This window comes from Ylistrum balloti, unplaced genomic scaffold, assembly GCF_031769215.1.
Source record: "Ylistrum balloti isolate Yb309-2 unplaced genomic scaffold, AGI_CSIRO_Ybal_v1 Utg370288, whole genome shotgun sequence".
Lineage (NCBI taxonomy): Eukaryota > Metazoa > Mollusca > Bivalvia > Pectinida > Pectinidae > Ylistrum > Ylistrum balloti.
The window spans coordinates 961,833-984,315 of NW_026782219.1; the positions used below are offsets into that span (position 1 = coordinate 961,833).

Below are 22,483 nucleotides of genomic sequence, written 5' to 3' on the forward strand. Positions count from 1 at the left end.
ACAAGAGTGTAGTGAAAATTTGTAACACAAATTTGAGAGACAGTGCTAATGGTCCTGTTTTAGTTTCAGTTACTTGCATGCATCGTTTTAACCCATTCGCTTTGTGGCACTGTTCAGAATTAACATATTTGTGAATTATTTAAATATCTATCTATGGATGTACAAAGGACCAAAACCAAACAAAAGGAAAAGTTACTACCATGTTATATGTGTAAAAACTCAGTGCATTTTCTACAACCGTCATGAATGAACGTTTCATAAAATATTGAAAATAATATATATCGAAAAAAGCTATTTCTGCAGGAATCTGAAGACTGTCAGTCATTCCAAGGACGCTATTCTGCCTGTCAGTGTAACTTCAATATATTCGTTTTAAAATTTGACATTTGACTGACTAAAGCTGTAGGCGATCAAGCACTAGAATGCTTAATCTTCAGAAACCCCACAACTAATTCTAAACTTTTAGACTTAAATTTTTTTTATCTTTATTCAATAAATTAAAATCAATATTCTGTTGACGTCGTGTTATTAATTTGTCTGTTTTATTTAAACTGTCTACATTGTCTATGATCAAAAACTTAAGAATGTTTTGATACCCATCAGTCCCTATTTAATAATATTCCTAGAATACATATCATTCCTGTTTGTTTACATATTTCAATATTCCCACTGAATTCCACAGATGGGTGTAGACGCTTATTGACACAATGAAGCGGTTACGCATGGTTGATCTAGGATTTCGTGTGGTCCTTCTCAAGGTCCCGTTAAGCAATATTTTATATCTTTGACAATATCTGAATTCCTTGGTTCTTTCAGCAAGAAAGTTTATTGGTGAGATATAGAAGATATTTTATAGTAATTTTGATCTCTGTTTTTAATTGGTGTAAATCTGCAAAAGTGATGTTTTCAAAAAGTGGAAAATAACACTGTTATCAATGAGATATTTCTCTGTATTTCACTGGTAAAATTGTACCGAAGAAAGCAATTTCAGAAAACCAGATTTTATGAAGATATATTTTAAAACTTCACCTGCCGTTATATCTACATTTCGAGTATACATCTAAAAGAAGTTTGGATAGTACTAGGTTAAACGGTGACAGATTTCCATATAAGTAATTCTGTAAGAATTTGAAATCCAGAACTCGTAGATAACAAATGTTTCTCTTAGGTTTGTTGTATACAGTGGAGATCAATGCGCTGTGTGTTTTGTAAGTTATTTGGAGGTTTTGTCAAGTATACACGTACAATCTGGTGTAGTATTAACGCATTAATTGTATGATAAACGACTACCTTGCATTAGTTCCCAGTAGCTGTTCGTGATGTAGAGGTCTGTATGGAAGCTGATCCCTGCCCAAACCATCACTGACCCACCACCAAAGCAATCATGCTGGACAACACAGCAGTCTGCATAGCGCTCTCCTTGGGTTCTCCATACCCTCCTCCTACCGTCATGGAAGTCAACACAAAACCTAGACTCATCTGTGAACATAACATTTCTGCAATGACGTAATTGCCAATTCAAATGATGAGTGGCCCATTGATGTCTGGATTGTCGATGACCTCTGGATAAAATTGGTCGGACTCTCGTAAATTAGACATGGAGTCTGTTTCTGATTGTCTGGGATGAATTTCCTGTGATCAGGAGCACAAAAACCGCTGACGTCGTGCCGTGAGTAACTAGGACCAAGAAAAGATGGAAACAAAGGAGACATTTCGTTAACATTATAGCTCGCGCGGCTTCCATATCATTTAAACCCTAAACAAATTGATTAAATGTATTCAACTTTTTTTACAATTTCAGTCTGTAGTTCATTTCACCATAGTTAATGAAGACAGTCAACCTTTGACATGTGCATCTATTCATGATTTGAATTTTTAAAGATATTATGGTCACAATTTATGATCCTTAACTTATTTTGTCCAGTATACAATGGTGCATCATTTTGTAAAATTACTTTACATGTCTACGTACATGTGTTCACACGTAAAATAACTGTTTTTATTTTTGCCAATGAAAAATACAGCGTCATGCTGACTGCAATGACTTGTAGCCTACCCAATGCTTGAAATAACATAACAAATCTTAACTACTGTTTGAAACTAACTGTGAGCTGTCGGTCGGCTTTCCAAGTCTAAACTCGTCCTGACCACTTTGTTGTTTTAAGCTATAGCTGTGAGTGTTTTGATATTGACGTTTTATGGTTATTTGTCGTGGTTTGGTTTCAGACCTTTTTGTCCACTCTTTTTTACCTTTTTATGAGCAGTTAAGAATACAAAGCTATCAAATGATCAGAATCAATGATATATATTTGATATGTGATAAGTCCGGTAGATATTTCTGTAACTAGATATTCCTGTAACGATGAACTGACAACAGATCCCGAGAATTTGTCATAGTCTAGGTGAATATGTATCTACCCTGGTATACACGCTAACGAGGGATGTAACGTTCCCCAAATGTGGACTAAACACACACCATCACCACCTACTCTCTCGAACTCCGAAGCTTTAAAAAAAAACATAGGTCCATTTTACCTACACTGTGACAATTTTTTTGTAGTGACGTTATGAGAATAGCTCGAGAAATATACATGTATATATATACTCGCATTACATAACCACCAATTTGTACAACCGGCTGGAGTAATACGTGTTGTCCGTGGTCACGGATGAATTACTTGTGACGCCAAAACTACGTGTGACATTTAAAATGCGTTTTAATTAATCCTGAAATGGTAAATTTAAATAAGATATCTTGTCTTCTCAGTAGGTTATATAATTTAAACCTCTACCTATTTGTGACGTAACTTTCCTAAAACGTTGATCAGGAATGTTATCTGTTAAAACAAAAAACCTTACATTATGAAATATTTTTATTTCCATCCTCATTATTAAGCGGTAATTCTCATAAGATATACAGTTATTTTTCACCTTGACAAAGAGGATAGGTTTTGATATACAGCGTAAACACAACATGAGGAAATGACTAAAAGAAACGAGTTTTCCGTGGTAAAACCACAATTATACATTTTAAAACGATCCGGGTTGAAGGAAATCTATTGCGACGTACTTTCGTTTTTTGACAACAAAACAATTACAACAAAATTCATGAATAAAAGAAAACGCGAGAATAAATAAAGAAAATAAATCACGAGTTGTTTTAGATACAGAAAATCATTGATATTCTTAAAACACTACTTAAATTAAGTTAATATATGTAGATATGTTGATTCGTTTTAATTTTCTTTAAGCAGTAGACTTCAAAAACGTGAAGTTCAATTCACCTCTGTTTTCATTAACGTCTGTTCATAGCAGTCTATGGACCCGCTCATCTCGGTTTAGGAACGGTCATGCACGATTTATCCAGGTGACATCCTTGACATGTCGCTTCAAAATATCGCTCTTTATACACACCACTTTTTAAAGTGTTGCATATGTACATGCATGTTCGTTCCAATCAGCTAGATTACCAGCCTCCTTTGGTTTACGTACCTGCTTGGTGTTTACGAACCAATAAATGTCTAACCCCAAATACTCTCCCAGTCTCTCCAATATAGAAGGGTGTCGCCATTCATGAATCCAAATAAATATGATGGTTTTCATTTCCCAGTTATGAGTTTACCTGTTTCTTTAAAGTATTATTTCTGCTCCCTCCGCCTTGTTTACAAACTCCGTATTCAAGTTTTTTGGGCACCTTAGCACATATTTTCTATCAGAAGTTGATATTCTGTTTCTCATTTAACGGGCTTTTATAAAATAGGTGTCAAAATATATCACCTAGTTAATTTGCTCGTTCGTTCACTAGTCTTTCTCATTGAAGTATAATTCACACCAAAACACGCATAAAGTGAACAGACATGAGATCTGTGTAAAATTCAAAATTAGAGATTTAAAAAAAGCAAGAAAAAAAACCCAAAAATATATAAACAAACAAACAAAAAACAAATATATATATAAAAAAAAGGAAAAGGTTAACCCTTAATAAAACTATAAGTTGTTAAAAGTAAAACAGTTTTTAAAATGTTATTATAATGACTAATGTATGTAGGTCACATGTACCAAGCATTTTTTAAACACAAAATTATAGTAGAAACCAATTTTAGGGCCTACACTTAAACACGTAATGTGCACAATACACACATATGGATGCTTTAATCACATTCTAATAACGCTTGAGAATCAGATACATTATAAAAACCAAATGATTTATTAAAATTCAATGTTATTTTTCATGTTTTAGTAATTTGTCAAAACGTAGAAAATCCAAAAGAGTCATCTTACTTTTTATTCAAACTTAAATTTTAATTAAGATTAAATCTCAGTTTAATCTTAAATTCTTTTAAAGTGTGTAAGTACTCAAAGCAGTCTAACATTAAATTGACTACGCTCAGATTATTTTCAATATTTCGTTTTGAATAAATTCAGTATTATCACACAGATCTTAATAAAGAGTTTGTTGGTCCCTCTAGGACTAAGCAGTGATCCTAGCTGCCTAAAATAGCTACGTCCACGCCTCAGTTGTTTAAAGGCTGGTACAGATGACGAGTTGTAAGCGAAAATGTCCCAACATAAATTAAACAAAATTGGACACATTTTTGAAAGTTTTACGGCTGTATGTTTGTTGGGAGGGTCATGTTGGTATATTCTGATTGTTAATTTTGCAATCTTGTTTGTTAAGTGGTATTAAATATATTTTCATTAACACTGGTTAACTGTAACTAACTTTTGACTTACCGTAGCCAGAGGGCTAGTTTGGAGATTTGAAGTGGTCCAGTGTATATAAATTCGATAAATCGGTCAAGTACATGTGTATATTCTCAACCGTGTTACTCATCACAAATATGTAACCATGGTGACTGAAGTCCTCCAGCAGAGTCTACAATCCGGCTATCTAATGGAGTTTTATATTATCAGGAAACAAGGTTAATTATACATGTATATAATGGTCGTTTCCGGAGCTAAAACGTAGTACGCCATTTTCTTTCAATTGTAAGGCGGTAAGGGGTTTAGCCGTCTAATTCGACCTGAATAATTTTCTATTTCAGCTAGTTCGGACAGGTAATTTCAAGTAACGATCAGAAAAAAATATCTTGGTAATATGTCACGTGTTATTACGCTACCTTAATCAATACGGTTTTCTCAAATTCAAATGCATGTTTGACTTTTAGGCAACTGATCCTGATAATAGAAAAAAATGAACTTGGACCAAAAGCGTCCATTTTCCATCTTGAACTTGCGTTTAAAATGTAGATAATTCGTGTATCAGTGACTTAAGCAGAGACCGTAAGACCATACTCCATACTTAAGTTGTAATTCATGGAGTTGCACGTTCAATCTCAGCAACTGGTATCAAAATATTCTTTTTCAAATTTCATTTCGATATATTCTTTTTAAAGTAAGTTAAGTTGCGAGTGTCCTTTCATTTAATTATTCATATCAATTTGCATTGCAGCTATTACTTGCCAAAACCCGACCTATCAGTATCTGTGGTGATAATGAATGTAGTATATGAGCTACAATATACTCGTGGCTAGTGGTGGAGACATGGTAGAATGTCTTCTGAGTGCTCAATACATATTCTGGATTATTAAAAGTCATATATGATGCATGTCTTTTTTTTTTTTGTGATATATCGAACTTTTGAACCATAGAAATGTTCTTTCAAACAGCTTTAGGATAAGTACCAAAACTGTTTGATATTTGTGACAGAAAACATTTTGCTATTATCAACAATATTGATAAATTCTACACTAGAAAGTTAAATTTGACTAGCAATCAATCAGATTTAAAAAAAAAAAAAAAAAAAAAAAACTTAAGCCACATTCTGTCATAAGGCACTATTACAAGGCAAGGCGATAACCCCTCAGTAATACCAGAGTTATCTCCCTTAGCGTGTAGACTGTCGTGTACAGGGTCTGGAGAGGCGGACATTGACGTCCTTATCTATGCCAAAGCTACGACCAACTTCGAAATGTATATGATGTCTAATAATGAGGACCTCTAGGCGATATTATGGATATTTAACTATAAGTTTCCTTGCTCCCATTTCAAACGCGCTGTTTTCACATTTGTGCGTATGACATTTAACATTTTCAAAACATTTTCAATCTTAAATACATATTTTATATCAAAATATTGGTTCTTAAGTGAAAGTAGTTTTCAGCGGAGGAACATAACAATCATAATAGGATTTAATAAATTAATTAGTTTTTAAAAAATACTATTGTTTAGCACTCAAATGGCTAAGTATGTGACCTTATATTACAGTGGTCATAAATATCATCATAAACAAAGCACGCGTTACAATTTCGGGAAAGTCACCACTTCGTTGTCGAATTTCCAAAGAAGCTCAGTTTCAAATGAACTCGCTTTGAAAACTTGCATATACATATGTACTAAAAGTGTGTGTAACGAAACAGTGATTAAAAAACCCAGATGAATTTGAAATCCAGACAACTGCTCAATTGTTGACATCCTATCTTCTTTAAATGTCCTACCGCGGAAAAAAAGTTATACAGCTGTTTCGTCCTTCGTCGACTCGTCAGTGTTGCAAGGGGCCCAAAGTTGCATTCAGCAATCACGGGACCACTGCTCGCAAAAAAACCAACGTCTAGGACTAGTTTGATAAAAAGTATGAAATATAGACTCCTGAATATCAGATGTGAATCTCTGAATTCTTTATATTGAATGTGTATGATTCTGAATAGGCAATCAAATTGTGCAATTTTAACGCAGAAACGATATTCACGGATACCTTTGATAATGTACAGACCATGTGTTCCGGAAGATTAAGCGAATTCTGTTTCACTGATGGACGTCTTTCAAGTAAATACTGAGAGATTCTAAATAATGGCACGTTTCAGAAATAAAAACCGCATTATCAACAAACTCATCATCTCTTTTACTATGTCTCACTGACAGGATGCAGGTACACATATCAATATAAATTCAACTCTGGACTGATCGGCGAAATCTTGATAAAAAACACAACCAAGATTTAGAAAATCGAAATTGAAAAAAGCTAGACACAACTTCATACAAAGTGACTCTACAAAACCAGAGTTCAAGGTCACGACCAAATGTATCTACACGTTGTGACGTGGGCTTATCTTCGTGGGAAACCAATCAGCTCTGTGTAGATATTGAAATACTTGTCTTTTGCTCTTTTCTTTAACGTCTTTACAACAAACTACCCCGGAATAAAATGGCTACTAAGTTTATCGGAGAAGTCCTCCGAACGTTTGAAACTTATGTCTGTTTTCCACTAATCAGTATGACCAACATTGGCCTCGGTTTGGTGCATTGTTTACGAATACAAATGAGGGTTTTATATCAAAATATCGTCCAAACTTTATGGCTACTCGCACTGAAGCCCGCGTGTGGAGTGCTCAGCGAAGCGCGCAGTTTTTACCGGAAGTCGACGTCCTTTTCTGCAGGTAGCGGTCCCGTCTTTTTTCGCTGTCGTGAAAGTAGGAATGCTGATATCACTGTCATCAACTGGAACGGTCAATAGTTTGTAGCATTAATTACAATATAGCGGAAACAAGAACAGTTTATGTGACTATAATTAACACTTGTAAACAAAATCTCCTTAAATTACTCTGGCAAATTTTAACGCCTATACATTGTCCGGGATACAATACAGTATAGTGAAATGGTATAGTAGAATAAGGTAAACTGATTAAAAACAAGCAGATAGTCCTTCTAGTGGTCCAAGGGACTAATCTTGAAATAAAATATTGGTTCAAATTTATATCAATATATGAGAGTAAGTAATGCCTTTTTGTTGGGAGCCCTTAATTTAAAAACATTTTGTCATTCAATTTAAATTTCAACAAATTTTATTTCATAGATATTACAACAAAGGATCGGACGCACTTTATCACACAATGTCGACATCCTCTCTATAACACACGTATAAACGTGCAAAATTACTAATTACCTCATCATAATCAGTACATAATATATTTACAGAGTATTTGAAAAGTGGAAGGATCAGGAAAATAGAATAAGGAGTCAAAAATCAGAAAGTCGATGACGCTTCGCATATTGTGTATAGACCGGTCCTTGCAGTATCTCATTACATCTTGGAAAGGAACTATTTTTTCTAAAGTGAAAAGAATTTACAATATACACAACGTGAAAACTAATTTAATGGAAAAAATGATATAAAACAAAGCAAAAAATGCCGTACGAACAACTGTAAAACGCATTTTCATGATTTTGAACGCAACAAAAGTGCCAAAAATGTTTATATGATTGTAAGAGTTATGCCCCTTGACTTACCTCAAGGAACAAGATGGCGCTGCCTATGCCTATTACATAGGCGACGTATGTTTCAAGGAAGGACTTTATCTTGTCGTAACAACCCTAAAGAGATTCAAAAGTACGTTACAGCAAAGAATGCTGGATACGATAACAAACGACAAACGGTAAACATACTGAAGAATAATGCTTAAACGGAAAAAACATATCACAGTGCCTTTATCAGGCCTATGTACGGATAAGATAGAATTTTGTGATCGACGCAGAAAAAGTCTTGCGAATCATTTAGTAATAAAGAATAGCATCGATGTCTATTCTGTACCATTACTAATGGAGGCGGTCTTTTTGGTGTAATTTTGTCTGTTAGACGTCACGTGCACGCCACATGATCATAAACGCTCAAAGCGAGGTTAGAACTACCCATTTGTTAGAAAAATTTTCAAACCACCTTATTCAAGAAACAAATTCTCTATCTTTTCACAGATGCAGTTTTTTAACAGGCAAGCTTGCTATTTTTTGGGTCCAAGTTTTGCTCTTAAAATCCCTTTTTACAGTTTTTTTTAGCTGCTAACTTCATCATAAGTATAATATAAAAAAGTGACAATCAAGTCACGACCAAGTTCGGTATATTGCAGTCTGTACCTTAGAGATATTGGCGTTTGATTCTGTCGGCGTCGTTGTGCAAGCCGCATCCGCAGGGTTTCCATAATTAGGATAACTTCCTGGTAATACACAACACGTGACTGGTATGACGTCACTACTTCCGGTTCTATTCCATTTCACAGCCAGGTGAAGGTCAGTATAATTAGTAATGCCACAACATTTATACTGAAAAAATATCATTATGTTGTCACGGTGTGTAGAAAAACATGTTACAAGATCAAGTTTTGTTTTGTTTTTTAAGGAATGGATGTCCCGGATGTCTTTACCTTTTGATTTTATATGCTTTTGATATGAAATAAAATAAGTTTTATTTATAAAAAAAATATGAGTTTTATTTATTGGCAAACAAAAAGGGAATACGAAATGTTGGTTTTTTTTTAATGATGATTAATGTCGGAATGCTGACATACCGTTACAAAAGCATAGTTCCAAGCATTGGAGATGCTATCTGTGACGTCAGGGCCACCATATTCGTTGTTTATAGTTGTTTGAAAAGCTTCTTTCAGTCGGTCATCTACCTGAGGAAAAGTACATTCAGAAAGTGACAGCTGTGGTTTTGAGGAAAAAAAGGTTTCCAATAATGTCACATTTTGTATCTGAATGCAAAACAAAGCGCAGTCAGTTTTTCACAAAAGCAGTACGATAAACGGGTGATTTCGTTTCCCTTATTGAAATTTTAGTGTTGTAGATAGTAAGAACCTACGTTTGTAGTTGATCTGATGTTTAACGGTTCTGTTATCGATATTAATATCTTGTTGACAGCTGACGTATAAACTTACACACAGGGTCGCGAGAAAGGCAATTTGATGAAGACTGGAATGTTTTATTGTCACCAACGTTATGTCATTGGGAAATTGCATATTTCCTTATATGGAATGAAATTATATGTGTTGGATGCTTGTTGATATTTCGATGCTGTAAAAATTCTCCTCTGAGAACCTGTCATTACATACAATGGTTTGTCCGACATTAAACTGCTGGTGCCGTCGATAAAACAGAAGACGCTTTTCCTGCCGAACACCTGGTTTCGATACTTGTACATTCAAGATGCTTCCCAGTAAATATCATGTTAATACTATTTTGTTTTTGATTTTGTGATTTAATGAATTTAATATTTTGGTATTTTCTTTTTGTTTCTGTAGATACAGTGTCATTTATATCGGATATAAATACAAAAACAAGTCAGTTCCATTCATAAATTTGTGTTTAATACACTAGCACTGTAGTGTCATATTCGACGAAAATTCAAAATGCGTCGTAATTGTCAGTCGGTCAATGACATTTACAGTCTAACCAATGCCATGTAAGGACGTTATTGTACACAAAGATATGTATCGATTTGAGCTGCATTGTGTTCAACCAATACGATATACACAAATATCACAAATGATTTCTATGCAATTAATTCATAGGAGACATTTTCAATCGATTCAATCCCACACTTATAAACTGATCGAAGCTTAAAAACACTAATTAAATTAGCATATTGGAAGGAGTCATCAGTCAAAATGTCGGACGTGTCTTGAAAGTGCGTTCATACACAAGATATTAATGTAAATCACTCCGTTGAAACTATATGTACCTCACCTGAAAGGTGACAAAGACATAGCTTATTATTTTGCTGAATCGAGTTCATTCAGAACAAATATATTATAACCCCTAGCAAATAAACAGACCGCAATATTTTACAAACAGTTTTCCATGTATGTCTGTTTGAGAATCAGCGCCCTCGCCTTGGGCACATTAAAACGGTGTCCATGGACTGTTGTGTCAATGACTGAAGGTTTTCTTATGCAATCACACTGAAATGTCATAATCCTTCGGTCACATCATACCGACAACGAGATGACCGGTACTGAGCATTTAAATATTGATGTCGTTACTTCTTCGTATTAGCCAAGGTCATATGAAGACGGTGTCAACGGATTGAGGGGCCACTGACAGAGATATTTATAGTGCTATCACACTGGAATGCCATTATCCACCTGGTTTTATTATCCTGACAACGGGCTTGCCGATCTTCAACATGAAAACTTTTTGACGGTTTTAAGCTGTTACGTTGTCGCAACAGACAGTCATAAATAGATGGTATCAGTGAATGACGGGGTCACTATCGAACGCTTTTTGGGCGTCGTCAGGGACGGATATTATTTCAATAATATCAGTATTGGATGTCATATATATCTTTACTCCTGAAATCAGCGAATCACTATGAACGACCACCCTAACATATTGATCATACAGACGTCGAATTTTTTTTCTTCAATTGGTTATGTTTCCGGTATATTTTAAGCTTTTAAAGCGTCCGTCTAAAGCGGACAAAGATACCGTAATTATACTTTACAGCTCACGGAAACCGTTCGTGATGTATCCGTGTGCACCAGCGCGTACAGAGAGTAATTTTGCTCAAACAATGTCATATAGATACAAGCGAACAATCCTTTCTATCTAGCTCTCCTTTGTTTTCTCGGATTCATGCGGTGAAAAAAACCTATGCTGAGTATTTAAAGGTTTTTTATTATTCATATATATTGTTACAGAAAACAAAAGTATGGACCACGTGACTACCTAAACATTATACAAAGCGTTCTGCATATATCACCGATCTACCGATGTTTCTTTCATTATTCAAGAAAATCACGTTGTGTTGTTTATCGTAAACCCTTGATTTATTATGAGCTTGCAAAATTGACAAGAGAAATTCCTTGAAGTATTGAACTTTCATGATATTTTTCTCAATCCTTTCTCCTATTTTATATTTTGTGCCTGTCTAAATCCTTCCAAGAATACCAAAATTGACAGGTGAATTTGATAGCTTGAAGTTGATTAACTGTGTATAGAATGTTTATGTATAACGAACAATGTATCACCAAGGTTGCCGGGAAATGTGAAGGTTTATTTACTTACAGCTGTCCCGAGAGCGATTTAGTTTTTACTTGTCTTTCGTAATCGACTAAAAATCATTCTCAGTTCTTAAAAAACCGTTCCGATTATCATTAGAGACAGGTGACTAGGAAATCTGGAGGATTTGACTAAGTGCGTAATTTTGTTTCACCTAAAAGATTGGCCTACTCACCCAAGTGTCCATAGTCGTACACACGATAATAGCGGTCATCTTCGCCAGTAGCAGAAACAACATTATCCCCGCATACTGAAAACAGACATTATCAACAATATACCACGTGATCTCCGTCTTCCGAAAAATCAGACATTCATATATATACATCACCAACATAATACCAACGTGATCCACACATTAAATAAATAATATATAGGTAATACCCCGTGTAAAGGAAAAAAGATATTAAGTACATATAGGTCATCACACCACGTGGTCCTCGCGTAATGTATAATGTTTATATAGGTCACCAAATTTATACTACGTGGTCCCCGCGTGCAGTAAAATACATATATAGGTCACCAACATTACACCACGTGATTCCCCGCGTGCTGAAAAATGTATATATAGGTCACCATTATTACACCACGTGGCTCTAGTGTAATGTAAAATGTATATATAGGTCACCAACATTATACCACGTGGTTCCCCGCGTGCTGAAAAATGTATATATAGGTCACCAACATTACACCACGTGGCTCTAGTGTAATGTAAAATGTGTATATAGGTCACCAACATTATACCACGTGGTTCCCCGCGTGCTGAAAAATGTATATATAGGTCACCAACATTACACCACGTGGCTCTAGTGTAATGTAAAATGTATATATAGGTCACCAAAATTATACCACGTGGTCCTCGCATGCTGAAAAATGTATGTATAGGTCACCAACATTATACAGCGTGGTCCACGCGTTCAGTATATTTCGCACATATGAAGGTCGCACCGGTATATATATATAAATACGAATTGATTCTTCACACGTACTCATCTAATAATTGTTTAGCGAGGAACTATATACAAGTATTGTAATACTACAGGAACAAAACTTGTGTTAATAAAATGGTGATTCCGGATGTTCATAAACACAAGATTTGGCATGAAACACAATTTTTAAAAACGACATCCAACATATATAATTATACAACCATAACAGATCGTTCGTGCAAAACCAGCGACGCGTGAAATATTTGAACTGCAGTTAATCATTAAAACAAAGACAATACAATGTTTATTCTGAATCCGATTTCAGGAAGTACGTGTCAATTAAAATGTGACATGATTATGAGTTCGCAAATATAATCTCGCCAGAGTAATAAGATTTTTTCTGTGTTAATCACCCTATAAACAGCCAGGTGAATCAGATTTTTCTGTATTTACCACCCCATGAACAGCCAGGTGAATCAGATTCTTCTGTGTTGATCACCCCATGAACAACCAGGTGAATCATATTTTTCTATGTTTATCACCCCATGAACAACCAGGTGAATCAGAGTTTTCTGTTTTGATCACCCCATGAACAACCAGGTGAATCAATTTTTTCTGTATTTATCACCACATGAACAACCAGGTGAATCAGATTTTTCTATGTTTATCACCCCATGAACAACCAGGTGAATCAGATTTTTCTGTGTTGAAAACCCCATGATCACCCCTTCCAGGTGAATCAAATTTTTCTGTGGTTATCACCCCATGAACAACCAGGTGAATCAGAGTTTTCTGTGTTGATCACCCCATGAACAACCAGGTGAATCAATTTTTTCTGTATTTATCACCACATGAACAACCAGGTGAATCAATTTTTTCTGTATTTATCACCACATGAACAACCAGGTGAATCAGATTTTTCTATGTTTATCACCCCATGAACAACCAGGTGAATCAGATTTTTCTATGTTTATCACCCCATGAACAACCAGGTGAATCAGATTTTTCTGTGTTGGTCACCCCATGAACAACCAGGTGAATCAATTTTTTCTGTATTTATCACCACATGAACAACCAGGTGAATAAGATTTTTTCTATGTTTATCACCCCATGAACAACCAGGTGAATCAATTTTTTCTGTATTTATCACCACATGAACAACCAGGTGAATCAGATTTTTCTGTGTTGGTCACCCCATGAACAACCAGGTGAATCAGATTTTTCTGTGTTGGTCACCCCATGAACAACCAGGTGAATCATTTTTTTCTGTATTTTTCACCCCATGAACAACCAGGTGAATCATTTTTTTCTGTATTTATCACCCTATGAACAACCATGTGAATAAGATTTTTTCTATGTTGATCACCCCATGAAGAACCAGGGTGATCAGGTATATGAACTACTTTCGAATTATAGGTAGTGAATGTAAAACCCCGATACAGTGTTAGATATATCGTACCCGTTTCCCATAATAGCACTAAAAAGTATGTCTACATTTGAATCAATATCGTGTTGATGTGCCAAGCGACAGCGTGATCAATTTTGATGTTTGTAGTCGATAACCACTTACCTATATGTTATTCAGATACCTATCTACATTTACCCCAGAATATTTATATGTTCTCTGTTATAATGGGTGGTGTAGCATTAAATTTAAATTTGACTGAAGCCCAAACCATGTAGATCTATACCAAACACTTTCGCCTGAATCCTTTTATATGTATACTGAAACATGAAACCCTTTCATGCGTAACAAAATTATATAGATAAAAGATACTTACAGACCTAACGTATGTTTTTACGTCGGAAGTGAATAAAACTGTTAAGAAATTTCCATGTTTTTAGTGGGTTTTGATTTCCTGTTTACAATTTAACAATAGATTTCAAATGTTTACAATGCACGCGTGAAGAAAATTAAAACAAAACAATGAAAAAAAAAACAAAAAACAAAAACAAAAAAAACAAAAAAACAAAATATAAAAAAGAAAACATAACAAATTGAAAAAAAACAAGAAATAAAAAAACAAAAAAAAAAGTTTTCCTGTTTTCCTCGATAAACATTCGTATAACATCCGAGTACACATCTTATTTGATGGACACGACACCGGAAGTAGTAGTGAGAAGAGATCTCGGTCAGAGGTCAAGGTCACCCGTTCGAGGTCATAGAATACTCGTCAGAAGTCTTCAAGTTAGACAGGTAGATGTTTTTTGTCTTGCGTTATCAATGGTGAAGTCTATTGTCAGCAAAACAATATTTTTTTACGAAATACATGAAAAAAAGACATTCTCCCCACCAAACTAGACACTATAAAACATTATAATCTTTGTACGATGATAAAACGAAACGCCGCAGGTAATATCTGAAGCCTTCAAAGAAAACGGCAAATTAGTATAACGTATAACGATTTTTTTCGAATGAAATGCAATTATCAGCCATTTTTCCATTGTACAAAATTAATGTTAGTTCTTTATATATTCAGATTTAATTGTTTGCAATGGAAATTTATAGTTTAGATCATTGAGCGATCAGCTTGAGACATGTTAAAGATCGATAAAATTATGAATGGAGTCGAAGAGCACATGTTTGTTATAATTCCTGGTCCACAGTATCTGACTACAAATAGTAATACTTTTTAAGTATAAAATACTAGATACACTTCCTGTCGATAGGTCACTGGTCAACAGTTCTTTGTTTTGGCTGGTAAAGATGATATTTTACATCTCAATATTCTAAAGAATTATTGGTGGACGGTTTGTTATTTCGAATTTTAGAAAGTACATTAACTTCGTAAAGAGCACGTTTTAATTTCTAAATGCTTATTCCTTACTAGTTAAGAACGACAGAGAATTATTTTAGCTCCGTATAGCTTCAATTACAGAAATAATGTGAAACCAAAGGGACACCACAACAAACTGTACGCCTGAAGCAGGAATCTGAAGAGACACAAAAATAAACTTAACGATTGAAATAGGACTCTGAGGAGACACAAAAATAAACTTAACGATTGAAATAGGACTCTGAGGAGACACAAAAACAAACTGAACGACTGAAACAGGAATCTGTGGAGACACAAAAACAAACTGAACGACTGAAACAGGAATCTGTGGAGACACAAAAACAAACTGAACGACTGATACAGGACTCTGAGGAGACACAAAAACAAACTGAACGACTGAAACAGGACTCTGAGGAGACACAAAAACAAACTGAACGACTGAAATAGGACTCTGAGGAGACACAAAAACAAACTGAACGATTGAAATAGGACTCTGAGGAGACACAAAAACAAACTGAACGAGGAATCTGTGGAGACACAAAAACAAACTTAACGACTGAAATAGGACTCTGAGGAGACACAAAAATAAACTTAACGATTGAAATAGGACTCTGAGGAGACACAAAAATAAACTTAACGATTGAAATAGGACTCTGAGGAGACACAAAAACAAACTGAACGACTGAAATAGGACTCTGAGGAGACACAAAAACAAACTGAACGACTGAAACAGGAATCTGAGGAGACACAAAAACAAACTGAACGATTGAAACAGGAATCTAAGGAGACACTTCGTCAATTTGAACGACAACAGCGGAACAGGAACCATAAATACGATTACACAAAGGAGCAAAATGGACTGCCGAAAGAACGGGAAAGAGACAAACTGAAAAAGAGACAACAAAACAAAGGGACATACAACAACAGAAGGTCACGATGTTTATCATCATCTGACGTAATGACCTAAACGACAACAGTAGAAACACATTTACCCTTATTGTAGAAAATTACACTGTATGTTGAGATGAGATTACTGTGAATATTAATCCGTGTGGGTTTTATAATAGATAGGTTTGTGTTTTCGGTAAGGTGCCAAGACTGTAAAGATACACTCGTCACTTAAGTATACATACGAATCCCATTCTCTTACAGTGCATCATATTATTCCTTCCCTATTCATTTTCCTACGTTTCTCGTCCCCTGAAAGGCCGAAAGGCCGTAATAGTGGACATGAAACCCGTTAAATAAATAAATAAATAAATAAATACATGACATATGTATGATTAGAAAATATTAATAGCTTGCTATCTTGAGTATACATACTCTGGGCAGCAGTCATTTGTTTTGGGTCTGGTGTGAATAGACAGCTGTTTGGTTCTATCAATCAATGCTATACTCAGCGATCCTAAAACATTAAGGATGGTAGTGTTATGGACTTCAAAGAGTTTTTTTTTATCAAATGACCTGTATAGTAACATAGATTCCATATCATTATGTGTTATCTGTCTGTCTGTCTCTTTCTCTCTGCCCCCCCTCTCTCTCTCTCTCTCTCTCTCTCTCTCTCTCTCTCTCTCTCTCTCCCCCTCCCCCACCCCCACCCCACCCCCATCCCCTCTCTCTCCCCCTCCCCCCCCCTCTCTCTCTCAAACATATGTTAAACTGACCGTGTACAGAAGACGCGGGTTAATATTGCATGCTCCACAACATCCCAATGTTCCTAAAACAAATATGGCCGCTCCCACAATGATTATAGTTGCTGCAACATAGGTGAAAAATGATCCTATGGATCCCGACACTTCCGGAAGTGCACTGAACAGCGCCACCAAGTAGCCACCGGTGAGATTTCCACCAGTGATCAGTATACAGCCGATACAGAGAACCATCACTCCAAGCACCTGAAATATAACACCATTCGTTTATCTTTCTTGACTAAATAGTTCAATCTAATAAGTTAGAAGTCAGTGTATGTTGAACCAAAAATGGCTCATATTCTGTTTTTATTTTATTTTGGTAATGAGAGTCATCATATCAAAGATAGCATTGATCGATAAGGGGCCAGTGTGCATTAACGGTCAACTGACAGAGGTGGTACTGTGAATATCAGAGGATTTAAACCATTCCGAATTTCAGCAGTCAAGGAAACTGACACAACGATTTCGTCTGTTCAATTTCTAAAAATGCTCGACTAATTTCAGCATAACGACACACGTGGAATTGGAGATATTCAAAATGTATTTTTTTAAATGGCAGCCTTATTGGATTTTAGACTGACCTGGATAAATGAAAATATTTGGTTCAAACCATCTCATTTTCATTTTAGGCAAACTTGAGCTGAACCCCACGCTTTCAGGAAACCGTGGTTTAAAATGGCCACCATGGCTGCGATGTCGGAGTTTTTAGGAGCCCAAATAAAAAATGTTGGCTTTATTTTATTGATATTTCCGTCATTTTTCATCTTGATAAGAAGTTTAAAATGTATTTTTCTGAATGTCGTTCACGGCCATGTTGGATTTCTTACAAACTCGAAAACCAAGACAAGTTTGAACAAAGGTTTCAAATGGGGAAAGTCATACTAAACACGGTGATTGTGTGTCAAATGACGTATTTTATTTAAATACAACAATGTGAACATGGAGACCGGAAATTATTTCAATCTAGTGACAACTATTCGCGATATAATTTTGATTGGTTTGGTTACAAAACATGGAGCAGTGTTGGTGTATGAAACACGAAACGAATTTGAACTGTGTATCAGTAAATATATACCACAGAGTAAGGTAATTACATATTGTGCAAGAAATCGATATATCGGCTTAATTATAACCGTCATAAATATATCGATCTATATTGTGTATATCCTTAAAAGATTTTAGACCAAGGTTCTTCATTATTTACTGAGAATAATACAAAGAACCGATCGACCGTGTCTTTAGGCAAGACACTTCTACCTTATTGCACTGGACTGCTTGTGACGGGTCTCTCGTATGGTGTTCAGATAGATACATGACAGCAATAAGGAAACCCCGAGTGAAATACCTCTGGCTGTTAACGAGGCGATCAACCAAGCAACAACAAAGCAATGCCCAAACTACCACATATACTCTATTCACTGTAATCATCACACGCCTGTACTTACCACAAATAATTTATTCACCGTACTTACCACAAATAAACTGTTCAACGTGATCATCACATACCTGTACTTACCACAAATAATATATTCACCGCAATCATCACACGCCTGGACTTACCACAAATAAACTGTTCACCGTAATCATCACACACATGTACTTACCACAAATAATATATTCACCGCAATCATCACACGCCTGGACTTACCACAAATAAACTGTTCACCGTAATCATCACACACCTGTACTTACCACAAATAATCTATTCACTGTAATCATCACACGCCTGTACTTACCACAAATAATTTATTCACCGTACTTACCACAAATAAACTGTTCAACGTGATCATCACATACCTGTACTTACCACAAATAATCTATTCACCGTAATCATCACACACCTGTACTTACCACAAATAATCTATTCACCGTAATCATCACACACCTGTACTTACCACAAATAATCTATTCACCGTAATCATCACACACCTGTACTTACCACAAATAATCTATTCACCGTAATCATCACACACCTGTACTTACCACAAATAATATATTCACCGCAATCATAACACGCCTGGATTTACCACAAATAATCTATTCACCGTAATCATCACACGCCTGTACTTACCACAAATAATCTATTCAACGCAATCATCACACGCCTGTACTTACCACTTCACCGTAATCATCACACACCTGTACTTACCACAAATAATCTATTCACCGTGATCATCACACGCCTGTACTTACCACAAATACTCTATTCACCGTAATCATCACACACCTGTACTTACCACAAATAATATATTCAACGCAATCATCGCACGCCTGTACTTAACACAAATATATTAACCGTTATTATCACACACGCCTGTACTTACCACAAATAATCTATTCACCGTGATCATCACACGCCTGTACTTACCACAAATAATCTATTCACCGTAATCATCACACACCTGTACTTACCACAAATAATCTATTCACCGTAATCATCACACGCCTGTACTTACCACAAATAAACTGTTCACCGTGATCATCACACACCTGTACTTACCACAAATAATCTATTCACCGTGATCATCACACACCTGTACTTACCACATATACTCTATTCACTGTAATCATCACACGCCTGTAATCATCACACGCCTGTACTTACCACAAATAATATATTCACCGTATTATCATCACACGCCTGTACTTACCACAAATAATCTATTCACCGTAATCATCACACGCCTGTACTTACCACAAATAATCTATTCACCGTAATCATCACACACCTGTACTTACCACAAATAATATATTCACCGTAATCATCACACACCTGTACTTACCACAAATAATCTATTCACCGTGATCATCACACGCCTGTACTTACCACAAATACTCTATTCACCGTAATCATCACATACCTGTACTTACCACAAATAATCTATTCACCGTAATCATCACACGCCTGTACTTACCACAAATAATCTATTCACCGTAATCATCACACACCTGTACTTACCACAAATAATCTATTCACCGTAATCATCACACACCTGTACTTACCACAAATAATTTATTCACCGTAATCATCACACGCCTGTACTTAACACAAATATATTCACCGTTATTATCACACACGCCTGTACTTACCACAAATAAACTGTTCACCGTGATCATCACACACCTGTACTTACCACAAATAATCTATTCACCGTAATCATCACACACCTGTACTTACCACAAATAATCTATTCACCGTAATCATCACACACCTGTACTTACCACAAATAATATATTCACCGTAGTCATCACACGCCTGTACTTACCACCAATAAACAGTTCACCGTAATCATCACACACCTGTACTTACCACAAATAATCTATTCACCGTAATCATCACACACCTGTACTTACCACAAATAATCTATTCACCGCAATCATCACACACCTGTACTTACCACAAATAATATATTCACCGTAATCATCACACACCTGTACTTACCACAGATACTCTATTCACCGTAATCATCACACACCTGTACTTACCAGAAATAAACTGTTCATCGTGATCATCACACACCTGTACTTACCACAAATAAACTGTTCATCGTGATCATCACACACCTGTACTTACCACAAATAATATATTCAATGTAATCATCACACACCTGTACTTACCACAAATAAACTATTCACCGTGATCATCACACACCTGTACTTACCACAAATAAACTATTCACCGTGATCATCACACACCTGTACTTACCACAAATAAACTGTTCACCGTGATCATCACACACCTGTACTTACCACAAATAAACTGTTCATCGTGATCATCACACACCTGTACTTACCACAAATAAACTGTTCACCGTGATCATCACACACCTGACCACCGTTGCCAGGCGACAGGCCGCCATGATGTGTCTTTATTGTCCTAATTAACTCCTGGTCAATCTAACATAATTTATCATATCTTATATTCGTCGATGTTGTTCGTATCTAAGATATTTTTATGTGTTTAAGGTGAAGGCCTTCAATCCGTCCCTATAATTCGCTGTACTGGTGACGTCCAATCATCCGGCCTCTTTGTCGTAATTGTAACTTCATGGAAAAACGAAAAACATCCAGAAATAAGATAAAGTAACTCTAAGATTCAGATTACACCCTTTTGACAAAAAATTAAGAAATTATACTTTAAACGCTATTAAATTGTATATGGTTTTCTCTGTTTCTGAAATTGTCAACCTGTTTATCTCACTCCTGTAATGAATCTAGTCACTTTCAGCTGTTGACTTTACGTTCGGATAACATCTGATACACTAAAAGTGTGTAAGGTAAATCCAGTACGTATCGAAATGACTTTTGCAGTCCACTCTTTGTGGTATCCTTCTGATGTTATGACTATCATTTACATAAAACGTCCAGACGGTGAACAGTTTTACCAGCTACCATACAAAACGCTTCGTTTTGAATCGATAATTGATGTGGAGTCCATGTGGTTCACGACTTAAGTAACATTGTAACGTCACAGCATTCAGAATGGTGAAACTGAATCAGAAACGGTCTCAATATTATATTATAGCATATTTACTGTTAATTAAGAACACGTGACTACAGACTTCATCAAAATATAAGCCCAACAGAGGTAAATACTTTGATAATTTAACATTATACTTTAAAGTATAGATGCAGGAATGTGGCTCTAATAAAGAGGGGTTTCTGTACTGAAATAGGCAATAAGGGATATCTCAACTGAAATAGGCATCGTGGTATATGTCTGACTTACTAGACAACAGGGGATATCTCTATTGAAACAGAAAACAATGCAGTTTTCTACCTTAGTAGATAACAGGGGATATCTCTACTGAAACAGATATCAATGTGGTTTTCTACCTTAGTAGTCAACAGGGGATATCTCTACTGAACATTACAACAGGTGATATCTCTACTGAACATTACAGCAGGTGATATCTCTACTGAACATTACAACAGGTGATATCTCTACTGAACATTACAACAGGGGATATCTCTACTGAACATTACAACAGGTGATATCTCTACTGAACACAACAGGTGATTTCTCTACTGAACATTACAACAGATGATATCTCTACTGAACACAACAGGTGATATCTCTACTGAACATTACAACAGGTGATATCTCTACTGAACACAACAGGTGATATATCTACTGAACATTACAACAGGGGATATCTCTACTGAACATTACAACAGGTGATATCTCTACTGAACATTACAACAGGTGATATCTCTACTGAACATTACAACAGGGGATATCTCTACTGAACATTACAAC

General features: G+C 35.6%; 1 protein-coding gene across 1 annotated transcript; it reads right to left on the bottom strand.

The window, feature by feature from the left end:
* Positions 1-7,407: 7,407 nt before the first annotated feature.
* Positions 7,408-21,083, bottom strand: LOC132552951 (tetraspanin-7-like). The gene is made up of 6 exons (XM_060217150.1): positions 21,018-21,083; positions 17,197-17,427; positions 9,339-9,446; positions 8,908-9,093; positions 8,287-8,370; positions 7,408-7,497 (listed from the first exon to the last, which is right to left on the bottom strand). The coding sequence occupies exons 1-6, from the start codon at positions 21,081-21,083 to the stop codon at positions 7,408-7,410; spliced, it is 765 nt and encodes a 254-aa protein (XP_060073133.1).
* Positions 21,084-22,483: the final 1,400 nt, after the last annotated feature.

Bases quoted from the DNA above. Each gene is read 5' to 3' on its own strand.
- LOC132552951 (XM_060217150.1), bottom strand. From the start codon at position 21,083: ATGGCGGCCTGTCGCCTGGCAACGGTGGTCAGGTGTGTGATGATCACG. The intron at 9,447-17,196 runs GTCAGTTTAACA...ACTTTTCCTCAG, and splicing joins ACCCGCGTCTTCTGTACACG to GTAGATGACCGACTGAAAGA. The intron at 9,094-9,338 runs GTATGTCAGCAT...ATATTTTTTCAG, and splicing joins GGAACTATGCTTTTGTAACG to TATAAATGTTGTGGCATTAC.